Consider the following 15,148-nt stretch of genomic DNA (forward strand, 5'->3'; position numbering starts at 1 on the left):
TTTGTGGACTTGTTGCATCTCTTCGGGCTCGACAGCTACGTGTCTCCAGTCACAGTTTGTAAGTGAAGGTAAGGGGGGCCCCTGACACTTTGGGCCCCAGGTCCATGTCAGCATATTGCCGAAGATATAATCCACTTAATATCCTCATTAATTTCCTACTAACTAACAATAAGAATAAGAATAATTGTCAACATGTGTGTATAACTCATTAAAGAGTCTCTCACTATCTTCACCCAACACTGAATGAATGGTGTTGTGCTCCGCCCACATTATTTCATTATTTTCACACAAATTAATCAAACCGTGGGAACGACTTAATTAAATTGATGTCACAAATTATAACTTGTGCGCAAAAATGAATGAAAACGTGGGAATGATTTAATTAAATTGAGGAAACGAATTATATGTTGAACAAATGAGTAAATCATGATGTACATTTCTCTCGCTGGACGATGACATATTCATGATGAGTGAGTGAGACACAGCTTCAGATGGAGGGATGGAAGAAGTGATGTGAAGGAGGGAGGCGAGAAGGAAGGATAGACGGAGGTGTGGAGGACTGAAGCGTCCTGCAGAGACGAGACCGGGACCGGAGGAAGCGGGAGGAGCGTCTGCCATCTCCAACTGTTCCATCCCAACAACATCACACGCTCCCTCTCGCTCTTCCTGAGACATGCAGATCCACTCCAGTTGGACTTATTCAAAACAGGAACAGCCAAAAGTGAAATATGAAACATTTAGTTTGACGGTTTAATGCTTCAACTAAAGATACAGCGTCGCAGAACACTAACTCTGTCGCATACAAGTAATCTCTCACACATTCACACATTCACACATTCACATTGTTCAACTGGTGGAAGAAATCCCATCTATCACTGATGCTAGTTCATGTTTTCTCTTTACGAACACAGCGACCCCTGTGGCCACACGTGGTACTTACAGGATAACTGTCACGTGACTTCATTTCAATTGTTGTAAAGCATGTAAGTTTATATTTAATATTATTATCCGTAGCCTATTTGACGAACCCACAGATACATTAATGATCACTTGATGCCCACACGTCTGAGCAGCATTTCAACTCATTCTAACTTTAATTACTAAACAAAATGTAATACATTTTCACTTTATTATGTAATTATTAATATTACAGTTTATACATCACATTTAGCTGAAGCTTTTGTCCAAAGCGACAATAAGAGCAAACAATCATGAGGATAGAACTCCGAACAGCAAGAATCCTGCAGGAACTTCAGCTTCAAATAAGCCGAACAACGTGCAACATACGTTATTATTATTATTATTTTATTGTCCAGCTGCAGTTTGAACAGGTGAGTGTTCAGAAGGTGTGCAGACCGTCTGCTGACCTGACATCAATGTGGATCGTTCCAGCGTTTAGAAGCAGGACAGCAAACAGGTTTTATTTGAGGGGGGGTCCCACTCGCAGTGATACAATAGCTATTATGTAATAGCAATATTGTATTAAGTAGTCATTTTGTAATAATTTCTTATAAATAAGAGGAAATGTTGTTTCTTACTAAACACAGCGGATTGTTACAACATGTTTTAACTTTATGAAGTGAACATTTATTACATTGCTTATTACATAACGTTGTTACATAATGTGTTTCTAGTCGTAGCAGGTGAAAGTTGCAAAATAAATCTCTACGTTCTGAGCACCAAACGACACGACGTCAGATCTTCTTCAGATCTTTCACTCAGAAGTTGTTGGTTTTGAGATTCCTCACTGGAAACATAAAGCATAAAGTATATTCTGTACATATCTTCTTAATTATGTTTTATTATTATTCATTGTATAAATTCTATTTTCAGATTGTTGTAAAGTGATTTTCTGATGTACAACCCGACACACACACAGTGGGGTTTAAACTGTTCTTTTAATGTAAAGAAAAACAGACCAGACAATAGAGCTGGTTAACGAGAGGATCAGCTGAGTTACCAGCCTTTTAATGCTTAACCTGAGAAATAGTATTAATGTTTGTTTCATGAGGCTTCTACCTCAGGGAGACTGACACCTGCAACTCACCCACAGTGACCCACAGTGACCCACACTGACCCACAGTGACCCACAGTGACCCACAGTGACCCACACTGACCCACAGTGACCCACACTGACCCACACTGACCCACAGTGACCCACACTGACCCCACACTGACCCACAGTGACCCCACACTGACCCACAGTGACCCACACTGACCCACAGTGACCCACACTGACCCACAGTGACCCACACTGACCCACAGTGACCCACACTGACCCACACTGACCCACAGTGACCCACACTGACCCCACAGTGACCCCACAGTGACCCACAATGACCCACACTGACCCACACTGACCCCACACTGACCCACAGTGACCCACAGTGACCCCACAGTGACCCACACTGACCCCACACTGACCCACAGTGACCCCACACTGACCCCACAGTGACCCCACAGTGACCCACACTGACCCACAGTGACCCCACAGTGACCCACAGTGACCCCACAGTGACCCCACAGTGACCCACAGTGACTCCACAGACCCACAGTGACCCCACAGTGACCCACACTGACCCACAGTGACCCCACAGTGACCCACAGTGACCCAGTGACCCACACTGTGACCCACAGTGACCCCACAGTGACCCACAGTGACCCCACAGTGACCCACAGTGACTCCACAGTGACCCACAGTGACCCCACAGTGAACCCACAGACCCACAGTGACCCCACACTGACCCACAGACCCCACACTGACCCACTGACCCCACACTGACCCACAGACCCCACACTGACCCACAGACCCCACACTGACCCACAGACCCCACAGTGACCCACAGACCCCACAGTGACCCCACAGTGACCCACAGTGACTCCACAGACCCACAGTGACCCCACAGTGACCCCACAGACCCACAGTGACCCCACAGTGACCCACAGACCCCACAGTGACCCACAGACCCCACACTGACCCACAGACCCCACAGTGACCCACAGTGACTCCACAGTGACCCACAGTGACCCCACAGTGACTCCACAGACCCACAGTGACCCCACAGTGACCCCACAGACCCACAGTGACCCCACACTGACCCACAGACCCCACACTGACCCACTGACCCCACACTGACCCACAGACCCCACACTGACCCACAGACCCCACACTGACCCACAGACCCCACAGTGACCCACAGACCCCACAGTGACCCCACAGTGACCCACAGTGACTCCACAGACCCACAGTGACCCCACAGTGACCCCACAGACCCACAGTGACCCCACAGTGACCCACAGACCCCACAGTGACCCACAGACCCCACACTGACCCACAGACCCCACAGTGACCCACAGACCCCACAGTGACCCACAGACCCCACACTGACCCACAGACCCCACAGTGACCCACAGACCCCACACTGACCCACTGACCCCACAGTGACCCCACAGCTTCACATGCAGGAGAATAAACTCTACTTTGATCGTCTTATGATTGGAGATGAAGATGTTTATCCAGCCGGTGGAGACACAGAATTCATATCTCTGCGATATTAGATATTAGTAAGAGCAACAGGTCGCCTCACAATACGACGGGGGCAGAAGAAGAGGCTACAGGAGGGTTTTACTTTCAATGCACTGAAAATGTCAACAATATCTTCGTGCTCCATCAAAGTACGGGTCAGTGCGGGGGTTGTCTGCGACTGTCAATCAAATCTGATCTGAATGAATCAGATCTTTGTTGTTTAAATATTCATACTTAATGTTATCAACAATGTTTTTAACAACTTGTGATTAATTACAAAATCTAAATATTCCAGCAGTGTGGAATTTCTCTATTTGCTAATTGAATAAAATTGGTAATTGTTTATTTATGCATATTACATAGTTTAAAGGCCAGATATTGTTGAGCATGTTCATTTGAGAGTTAACGAACACAAACAGCAAAGATGCTCCTTCACATCTGTCGTCTCTCGCTTCCCTTGCAGAGGTCTCCCCGAGTCCTTCTCCCCCGGTAGATGATGCTTTCATGCTACGTGTAGATAACAGTTGGATGGTTTGTAGAAAGGGATTGTTTGCAGTGTGCTGGGTGGCATCAGCTGGCTGCACAGGGGTAGTAGTGTGTACTTCTGTACATCAGTATCTCTCTATATATACTCTTTCTACTGTTTGCACTGTAAGATGTAAGTACTGGTCCTCACTGTGTGCAGTGACAACACAGCTGGATGTAATCTAATCTCTTGTCCGGTGCTTAGGTGTGTGCCGCTGTATAAAGTGGAAGCAGGATGGGCTGAAAGAGTGTGAGCTGACTGTCACTGAATGGTTTAGACATATAGTGCAGTGCTGGTAGCAATGCATGCTGGGAGAGTGGAACTAAGGAGTTTGCTTGTTAAGGCGCTTAAGGTGGTCCGGCTCGGTCGGGATCCAGAAGCCTCAGTCTGAGCTGCGATCCTTTACCTGCATGCTCCTGCGTCATTGTGTCACATAAAGAGTCTTAATAAGCTGCTTTATCAAATGGTTTTGTAAGCCGCTGTGGACGACTGGCCTGCTTACATCCATCCAGTCTCACATTTGCATAAAATAAAATGAAGAAGTTGCAGTGTATAAGCACAGGGGTGGGGGGGGTCTCCTGGTTCTGTTTGTAAGCAGAGACGAAACAAACATGTCTCACTGGAGAAGTTTCATGCGAGTTCAAACTGCTGCAATTATGTTAAGATTCTACCTGTGAAGTATAATTTCATATTTATTTATATAAGAATTAAAGTCTTTGTAATAAGCGTTAGTTAATAATATTCTTATTATGTGTTAATAAATATATAATAAAGCAACACAACACCTTTGTTGATGACAAGGACTTAATATGTGAGACACTAGGTAAGGTACTTAAATAAATACAAATAGCGCTATTATAAACAATTCTAAGAAACTCATCTATAAACTGTGAACAAGTTTCTTATTAGTGCTTATAGATGTCTTAACAATATGATGCTATTATTAACACTTATTAATGTTAATAATCCTCTTATAAGAACCTTCAAGGGCCTTATTACCTATTAACTCCTCTGGTTGAATAGAAGTCTATGAGAAAATGTTTCTACTCCTCTGTAACATCCAGCAGAAGGAGACTCCTCTGTGACATCCAGCAGAAGGAGACTCCTCTGTAACATCCAGCAGGAGGAGACTCCTCTGTAACATCCAGCAGGAGGAGACTCCTCTGTAACATCCAGCAGGAGGAGACTCCTCTGTAACATCCAGCAGGAGACTCCTCTGTAACATCCAGCAGGAGACTCCTCTGTAACATCCAGCAGGAGACTCCTCTGTAACATCCAGCAGGAGGAGACTCCTCTGTAACATCCAGGAGGAGGAGACTCCTCTGTAACATCCAGCAGGAGACTCCTCTGTAACATCCAGCAGGAGACTCCTCTGTAACATCCAGCAGGAGGAGACTCCTCTGTAACATCCAGGAGGAGACTCCTCTGTAACATCCAGCAGGAGGAGACTCCTCTGTAACATCCAGCAGGAGGAGACTCCTCTGTAACATCCAGGAGGAGACTCCTCTGTAACATCCAGCAGGAGGAGACTCCTCTGTAACATCCAGCAGCAGGAGACTCCTCTGTAACATCCAGCAGGAGGAGACTCCTCTGTAACATCCAGCAGGAGACTCCTCTGTAACATCCAGCAGGAGGAGACTCCTCTGTAACATCCAGCAGGAGGAGACTCCTCTGTAACATCCAGCAGCAGGAGACTCCTCTGTAACATCCAGCAGGAGGAGACTCCTCTGTAACATCCAGCAGGAGACTCCTCTGTAACATCCAGCAGGAGGAGACTCCTCTGTAACATCCAGCAGGAGGAGACTCCTCTGTAACATCCAGGAGGAGACTCCTCTGTAACATCCAGCAGGAGGAGACTCCTCTGTAACATCCAGCAGGAGGAGACTCCTCTGTAACATCCAGGAGGAGACTCCTCTGTAACATCTAGCAGCAGGAGACTCCTCTGTAACATCCAGCAGGAGACTCCTCTGTAACATCCAGCAGGAGGAGACTCCTCTGTAACATCCAGCAGGAGACTCCTCTGTAACCTCCAGCAGGAGGAGACTCCTCTGTAACATCCAGCAGGAGGAGACTCCTCTGTAACATCCAGCAGGAGGAGACTCCTCTGTAACATCCAGCAGCAGGAGACTCCTCTGTAACCTCCAGCAGGAGGAGACTCCTCTGTAACATCCAGCAGGAGGAGACTCCTCTGTAACATCCAGCAGGAGGAGACTCCTCTGTAACATCCAGCAGCAGGAGACTCCTCTGTAACCTCCAGCAGGAGGAGACTCCTCTGTAACATCCAGCAGGAGGAGACTCCTCTGTAACATCCAGCAGGAGGAGACTCCTCTGTAACATCCAGCAGGAGGAGACTCCTCTGTAACATCCAGCAGGAGGAGACTCCTCTGTAACCTCCAGCAGGAGACTCCTCTGTAACCTCCAGCAGGAGGAGACTCCTCTGTAACATCCAGCAGGAGGAGACTCCTCTGTAACCTCCAGCAGCAGGAGACTCCTCTGTAACATCCAGCAGGAGGAGACTCCTCTGTAACATCCAGCAGGAGGAGACTCCTCTGTAACATCCAGCAGGAGGAGACTCCTCTGTAACCTCCAGCAGGAGACTCCTCTGTAACCTCCAGCAGGAGGAGACTCCTCTGGTTGTATAGAAGTCTATGAGAAAATGTTTCTACTTCTCTCTTGATTTATTTCCTCAGTAACATTTCCCTGATGAGTTTATGTCTCAGTCTGTAGTTTCAAATCTTCAACAAATGATGTTCATTTAGTCACTGATGGAAACATTTAAAATAGGATAAAGCAGCGTCTCTTTAGGGAGGGGCTACATGTGATTGACAGGTCACTACCACGACGTTGTCTAGTTTGGGTGTTTTCGTTGTACAACTTGAACCCTTGTCCAGTCTGTATCAGGACCTTTATATGAAGCATTACCACTAATGTTATCCTTTGAGCGTAACGTTGCAACGACCAACAGTGGGACTGAAGATGCAGTGACCAGGCAGAGGAGGCTTGTCCCCTGATCGTGTCGGAACAGCCATAATGTGAGTGTCCTATTATTAGCACAGGACATCCTGATGGAGCTGAGCCCCTCCGCCTGGCACTGCCTCACTCATTGCATTGAACTTCAAAGGATCACAAGAATAAGGTTAAAAAAAATTCAGCGGCTGCTTTAAAATCAGTTTGAAATCCCCAGTGAGAACGAGGCCAGTGTGAATGTGACCGTGTGTGTGTGTGGGGGGGCATCGTCTGCTCTGTTTCCAGCAGAAGGGCTTGAAAAGGGGCCATCAGCCGCCTCCACGCGCCTCATTCTCGGCATTTACTGTTTCCCCTTTTACCCTTTTCAGTGGCGAAAAACTGCAAGACCTTTCTTTTGACATTTGCTATAGTGGTGCGATCACGTGCCACCTAATTGGATGAAGAGGTAGACTGTGCGGCCTCTAGCAGGAAGAGGAGGTGCGATACTTTACTCGGAGACTGTCGAATATTAACCAATTGTTTCATTTATTTCACAGATGTCACACTAACTTCAGTTTACTCATCATTCTGTGTAAACTGGGGCATGAAGGTCAAACGATGTGGGAATGTATCAGGCAGGGGACGTCTCACACGGGCTGTTGAGTTGCATTGTGGGAAATGTAGGATCAAGAGGGGGGGACTACACCTTTAACTGTAAGTGAGAGATCATGTTAAAAGGGTTTGCATGTTTTAGTTGGATCAGGATCATTGGGACTTGACTCCTCCAGAGACACATTTAATAACTGTTTTCACAGTTAAAGTAAAGTCCGGCACCGACTCCGATCGGCAGGGATGGAAACATGACAAGAGATATATAATAAATAAAATCAACAGGGAATTATTACAACATGTTAACGTACAAACATAGAATGTACATGTTCTCCTCACAGCCACCAGACTCCATTTACAGAAAGAGTCATTTTACCTTCATAAAACTCATTAAACCTCTGTGTTGTCTTCACACAGTTCCAACAATCACCAGCTCTGCTTTGAGAGTTTGAGGGACTGAATAAGTAACAGATTACTGTTTACTCTCTCTGCACGCCGGCGCGTTTATGGCATCGGAAAAAAACAGAAAAGAGTTTAAAAAGCTGCATGCTAGTTGTGGAGGGAACAGGGAGCAGCACTCCTCATGACTATCACGTTGACTTGAATTGGTGGAACACCCCTTTAACATTTATCTATCTTGCATTCGTGGAGTTATTTCACTATGACAACGAGTCCTCTCTTGTTTTCCACAGAGCAGTGCGGGTTAGTGTCTTTCTCAAGGGCCAGGTCACCTGATGGTGTCAGGATTCAGACTGGCTTCTGAGCCTAAACCAATTTCCTCTCACTTCTTAGACCCTTTCACTGCAAACTGTGTAAAGAGGCTTTCATCAGACTCCCCTCGGAGATGAAAGCAGCGACTGTTGCTCTGCTGTGATTACACCTGGATTTGACGTCAGGCACAGACCTGGAGGAGGGCAGCAGAGAGGCCACTGTCAGCCGGCAGTAAGCTTCTGTGTGAAAAACAAATAGTCGAACGGTTAGAAAATGGCCTTTATTTGCCCGTCCTGACCTTCACATCACATCTGACACGGGGGGGGGGGGGGGCTGCATTGCACTAAGCCAATCTCACAGAAGGCTCAAGCCACAGGCTTTCAACAAACCCTGAAAATAAGGATGGAAAAATCTAATGCCAGTGTCTCCAACATTAATAACTCTTTGTCCCAGCGGACACAAATAGAAAAGAACAGGCTGATCGCAGACTGGGTCGGGAACATCACAATGCTCTTACCTAAGACGAATTATCGTAGCTCTTCCAGAGGAACATTTGCCTGCTATGATGGATATTTTCAGTAAGAGGAAGCCAAGTTGATCAGAAAAGCTCTCTCTGCAGCAGCTCTCTGAGGTCACCACACAGGCGTAATTACACAGCTTCTCACTCGCTCATCTGTGGCTGGTGTGCAAATACTGCCATCTTCAGTTACACGGAGAGGCATGCGTATGCTGCAGCTCCACAGTCCTGCAGCAGCACCACAGACCTGCAGCAGCACCACAGACCTGCAGCAGCTCCACAGTCCTGCAGCAGCACCACAGACCTGCAGCAGCTCCACAGTCCTGCTGCAGCTCCACAGTCCTGCTGCAGCTCCACAGTCCTGCAGCAGCACCACAGACCTGCAGCAGCTCCACAGTCCTGCAGCAGCTCCACAGTCCTGCAGCAGCTCCACAGTCCTGCAGCAGCACCACAGACCTGCAGCAGCACCACAGACCTGCAGCAGCTCCACAGTCCTGCAGCAGCTCCACAGTCCTGCAGCAGCTCCACAGTCCTGCAGCGGCTCCACAGCAGCTCCACAGTCCTGCAGCGGCTCCACAGTCCTGCAGCGGCTCCACAGTCCTGCAGCGGCTCCACAGCAGCTCCACAGTCCTGCAGCGGCTCCACAGTCCTGCAGCAGCTCCACAGTCCTGCATCAGCTCCACAGTCCTGCATCAGCTCCACAGTCCTGCAGCGGCTCCACAGTCCTGCAGCGGCTCCACAGTCCTGCATCAGCTCCACAGTCCTGCAGCGGCTCCACAGTCCTGCAGCAGCTCCACAGTCCTGCATCAGCTCCACAGTCCTGCAGCGGCTCCACAGTCCTGCAGCGGCTCCACAGTCCTGCAGCGGCTCCACAGTCCTGCAGCAGCTCCACAGTCCTGCATCAGCTCCACAGTCCTGCAGCGGCTCCACAGTCCTGCAGCGGCTCCACAGTCCTGCAGCGGCTCCACAGTCCTGCATCAGCTCCACAGTCCTGCATCAGCTCCACAGTCCTGCAGCGGCTCCACAGTCCTGCAGCGGCTCCACAGTCCTGCAGCGGCTCCACAGTCCTGCAGCAGCTCCACAGTCCTGCATCAGCTCCACAGTCCTGCATCAGCTCCACAGTCCTGCAGCGGCTCCACAGTCCTGCAGCGGCTCCACAGTCCTGCATCAGCTCCACAGTCCTGCAGCGGCTCCACAGTCCTGCAGCAGCTCCACAGTCCTGCATCAGCTCCACAGTCCTGCAGCGGCTCCACAGTCCTGCAGCGGCTCCACAGTCCTGCAGCGGCTCCACAGTCCTGCAGCAGCTCCACAGTCCTGCATCAGCTCCACAGTCCTGCATCAGCTCCACAGTCCTGCAGCGGCTCCACAGTCCTGCAGCGGCTCCACAGTCCTGCATCAGCTCCACAGTCCTGCAGCGGCTCCACAGCAGCTCCACAGTCCTGCAGCGGCTCCACAGTCCTGCATCAGCTCCACAGTCCTGCATCAGCTCCACAGTCCTGCAGCGGCTCCACAGCAGCTCCACAGTCCTGCAGCGGCTCCACAGTCCTGCATCAGCTCCACAGTCCTGCAGCGGCTCCACAGTCCTGCAGCGGCTCCACAGTCCTGCATCGGCTCCACAGTCCTGCATCAGCTCCACAGTCCTGCAGCGGCTCCACAGTCCTGCATCAGCTCCACAGTCCTGCATCAGCTCCACAGTCCTGCAGCGGCTCCACAGTCCTGCATCAGCTCCACAGTCCTGCAGCGGCCCACACACTTCAGCATTAAGTGTGCACTCAACACAGCACCAACATTTGGTTCCCAGTTGTCAGTGCTCGATGTGTTCTCATTAACTGCTGCAGCTCCAAACAACAAAAACACTTTCACCTGCTGCTCTAATGTAACATGGAAGTTCATTGGGTGTTCATTGTTCATATGTATCAATAATAAAATGTTCAATAATATTAGAAGAATTGTGGTGAGTTAAGCAAAACCTAGAAATCCAAAATGAAAAATCTTTTATCGTGATGGAACATATTGAAGGAAAGCCCTAAAACAATTAATCATGATTTTGATTAGCACACAAAGACGTTATAGGTTTCAGTAAATGACGTGTGCAACACAACGTGCACCTTTTGGGGGCTGATTTAGTGCATTGTGGGTACACATAACTGCAGTCTACTTAGACGCTGCAGGTGAATAGAGATAAACATGTAACTAACAGATATCATGAAGCTTCCCCACTTCATGACTCACATCAACACACGTTTATATTACAAGTGTTTAATATGTACATGAGGCGTTATGTAATGTAGCTGTGGAGAACAAAGTTACTAAAATAAATATGTGAATGTTTTCTTTCCACTCGTCTGAAAGTTATATTATATTATATATAGTTATGTTATAGAAGTCCTCACCTGTAGTGTGTCAGTCTAAGAATCACATTCACTCTTTGCTGCAGTAACTTCTAAGATTCTTGTCACTTAAAACTTACAAAATGTGTTTGGAAAAACTATTTATTTCTACAGTACAACACGTATCGTCAACAAAAGAACCTTTTATGGAACCAGACGACAGATAACTTTCTGAGCCTCATAAATATTGTTCTGCGTTCAGCGTCACAGGCCGAGGATGAAGCGTTCGACCTTCGTCTTGTACGCCGGCTTCAGGAAGCCCTGCAGTTCACCTTTCTTCAGCCACAGAAAAGGAGCGTCGGGGGCGGCGGGGGGAGCGCCGTCCGACAGAACGGCTTTGAAGAAGAACACCTTTGTTCCCACCGAGCTCTCCGTCCGAGCGGCTCTCGGCAGTTTGTACTTGTACACTCCGCAGGGCGCGTTGCCCAGGAAAGTCGCCTTGAAATCAGCCGCTGCAGGAAGAGAACACAGTGTGAGTTCTTTCAGCGGGAGACAAAAGGTGAGTGCAGATGTTCCAAGGTTTCATTTTGTCATCGAGCTCGAGCTGAGAAGAGACACGAGAACCCGAACAGCACAACAAGGAACTCACAGTGAAACTCTCTGCTGCTGCGCTGCGAGACGCTCGTTTGCAGTTAATGACATTTAAAAGCTGCATATTGAGTCCACATCAGTGCGTGAGGGTGTCTAAGGGTAGAGAGTTAGATGTGATGCAGCTTCAACATCAGGTTTATAAATGAACAACATGAGAAGTTTTAAATCAACATCTTGTCGTCTGAATCACACGTTGGCTCAACATACAGAGAAGCACCAGTTACATGTTCTCCGCTCTGCAGACGTATAGAATGCTCCGCCGTGAAGGAGAAAAGTATTAAAGTCTTATTTTGATGCAAACATGTGTCAACTAGCAGAACGCACAACACGGAAGTGACAGCTCGGCTTTATTCAAGTCTAAGAATCATGGTGGTTATTGATCTGGATGATCGTGCAGCAGAACTTCCCGCTCAGTGCGACTGTATTAAAGACTCTTTAAATAAAACCCTGCAGCACGTTAATGTCAAGTGGAGTCCTAATGGGGAGTGATGGCTAGAGCTGGCACATTAATACTTCATGAGCAGTGACACCGTTTCACATGAAGCCACATTTAAACAGCTTGAAGACTTCAGTCAGAAGAGAAACCCAGTTGTACTGTTAATGTGTGATGTTGTGTGTGACGGAACATCTGTTCCACGTGTTGCTTCCTTCTCCTGGACATCAGCGGAGGTCTAAGTGGATGCGACCACATGGAATATGAATAAGAACTGGACTACGGTGAAAGGCTGCTGCGTGTGCAGATGAGCTTTAAGCACGCTGGTGCTCTTGTTGTGGTTAATAAGGAGCATTTGTAGCACACAGCTCTTTGAGAAGATCCCATCACACTGTAATGATCTGAGGATGAGTGTGGGTCGTTGCAGCCGGAGACATTAGAGTGTCGCAGCCTGTAACAGCTGACAGTTAGGATGTGGAGAACACCTGATATCCTGCTGTAAGCAGAGGCAATGTCCACGTTTCCTCCGCGTGAGACTGCATGAAGGGTTTAAATAGTATATATAAATAGTAATGTTTAAAGGAGAGTCTGGGAGGTGGTGAACATACAGCCGGGGACAGGAGACTACACTGCTCCGTGGAGGCAAGAACACATAAAGTCTTCTTCAAGACTTCGAGGGAACACGGGGGGAAAGAAAAGGAAAAGTGAGCTTCGGTTCATTATGTGCTGAATAGTAATTGGACTGAGTGTCTGCAGCTTCCCTTAAACAGGATTAGTTTCATCGTGTTCTCGTCACCTGGCAGGGAGTGGAGGGCTCTCTCTGCCGTCTGCCGCAGCGTCTCTCCGTCCTGCCACTGAGTCTGAGGCAGCAGCCACAGCTTCTCCCCCCCGACCTGCTGCTCCGCCAGAAGAAGCAGCGTGTCGGCCAGGCAGCGCTCCGCCGAGGTCAGGTCTTTATCTACGTCAGCTGAACAACAGACAGGACCTTTAGCTTCCTCACAACAACTACGTCTCTGCGACTGGACAGCAACATTTACACAAACTCTGGAAATGTCACAGGGAATAAAATGCAAATTGGGATTCCTGGAACGAACGTCAAAGAAACATTAGAATTCAGCTCTTGGAGTGGAGCAACGTGATCGGTTCAAACTAAGTGGATCTGAGAAGTAAGTGTCGACTTCCTGGGAATTAATAACTTCACTGTTGGTTGATTCTGGAAATGAAAGGATTTGTGCAACACTTTTTAAATAATATACTTTTAGTCTAAGTGAAGTCACGAGTCCTTCGTGTTAAAGTCTAAAATCATAACACGTGTGACTCGAGTCCACACGTCTGCCGTTTCCCATACTGACCGTTGACTCTCTGCGCTGGCTGGAAGTTCTTCAGCTTCTGCTCCCAGAGGTCTTCCAGGTCCTGAGCCAAAATTATCTCCTGTTTCATTTGGTTGTCCTCTTCATCAGAGTCGTATTCGCCTGCCTGCAAACGCCTCAGTCTCTCAGCTTCCTCCTGCAGCCGCAGCTCGTGGTCCGTCAGCACGCTTTTCTCCAGCTCCATCTGAAATTAAGAGGTGCTGCATGGTGTCATCTGCTGATTGCACTGGAGCAAAGTGACGACCTGATATATATATATATCGACCCGATCCCGGATAAGCGGTAGACGATGGATGGATGGACTTTAGGATGGACTTTAGGATGGACTGCGGTTTATTCTCAAGTATTGCATTTAATTTCAACATATGATTGTAATAATATTTATCAAACACAACTTTAATGATGTGTAAATGGCAGAATACCTCATTTACTTACAGAGAGAGACTTTGCATTGCAGGAATTAGAAGTGGCCATTCTGATTACTGCAGGTTGTTTCAAAATATGAATTCATTTCATAAAATGAATTTACTGACTTACAGTATGCTGAATTAAAGAGTCTCCGCACAGGGTTTTAAATCATGTTTCAAGACTTTGAAATGTACCTTTTGTGTCCCATAAAAGTACCAGTGAGTGTGACTTCTGTTTTTATGTCTCTAAACTGTGGAACTCACTGCCTTTGCATATTACAATAGCTATTACAGCTCTCTCTGTATTTTCAAAAGGAAATTAAAGACATATATTTGTTATATCTTTACCCAGGTGATTATTTTATTCTATTGACTTTTACCTATTAATTTTTACCATTTTATTGTTGTAATTTTTAGTCTAGCAAAATTGTATGTATTGTTTTTTATTCTTTACGTGACGCACTTTTGGCTGCATGTTTGTATGAAAGGTATAAATCATTTAAATAATATATTTGCCATTGCATGTTTTATCATGGTGACTCACATGATAGCTGTTGGTCACCTGTTGTACAGCATAGACAGATCATTATGTTTACACGTCTTTAATTAATGGTGAACACACCTGGTTTATCATCTGTCCGAACTGCTGCTCCATCGGGCTGCAGTCCGCTGTAATGACCGGAAGCCTCTGCAGACACACGGCTGCCATCACAGTCCACGGTGAACGCGCTGATTCCGTCACATTTTCGGTCTTCCGACTTTCCCGACAAACAGACGTGTTGGAGAACTGACGAAACCCCGTGTTCCCGACTGATGTCCTGCTAAAACAAGACAGAAACTGTGAGAGAGACCGACCTGCCATCCTTCTGCAGGGCGCAGCCATCTTTGTTTTGTGCTACTTTCAATGTATATGCAAGAAATCCTGAAGCTGGCAAAACTGGCTGAAGGTGAGATTTTGAAACATCGTACTCCCTCAGTGAAAACAGAATACAAGATAAACACATTGACGCCAGTTCCTTAAGTGACGTTTATTAAAATATTTGTTTTGAGTATAAGATGTATTGATTGTTGCTTGAGTGCTTCAAGCGAATGTTCACCATGATAACCCATATTGACGACGGT

The 15,148-nt window shown here is 47.4% G+C and overlaps 1 protein-coding gene across 1 annotated transcript; it reads right to left on the reverse strand.

The window, feature by feature from the left end:
* Positions 1–11,311: 11,311 nt before the first annotated feature.
* On the reverse strand, positions 11,312–14,956 carry mrpl46 (mitochondrial ribosomal protein L46). Its single transcript, XM_029428694.1, has 4 exons — positions 14,649–14,956; positions 13,602–13,803; positions 13,046–13,216; positions 11,312–11,677 (listed from the first exon to the last, which is right to left on the reverse strand). Exons 1-4 carry the CDS (start codon positions 14,907–14,909, stop codon positions 11,430–11,432), a joined length of 882 nt encoding a protein of 293 aa, XP_029284554.1. The 5' UTR covers positions 14,910–14,956; the 3' UTR covers positions 11,312–11,429.
* Positions 14,957–15,148: the final 192 nt, after the last annotated feature.

The sequence above is a fragment of the Cottoperca gobio genome, chromosome 3, assembly GCF_900634415.1.
Source record: "Cottoperca gobio chromosome 3, fCotGob3.1, whole genome shotgun sequence".
Classification (NCBI taxonomy): domain Eukaryota; kingdom Metazoa; phylum Chordata; class Actinopteri; order Perciformes; family Bovichtidae; genus Cottoperca; species Cottoperca gobio.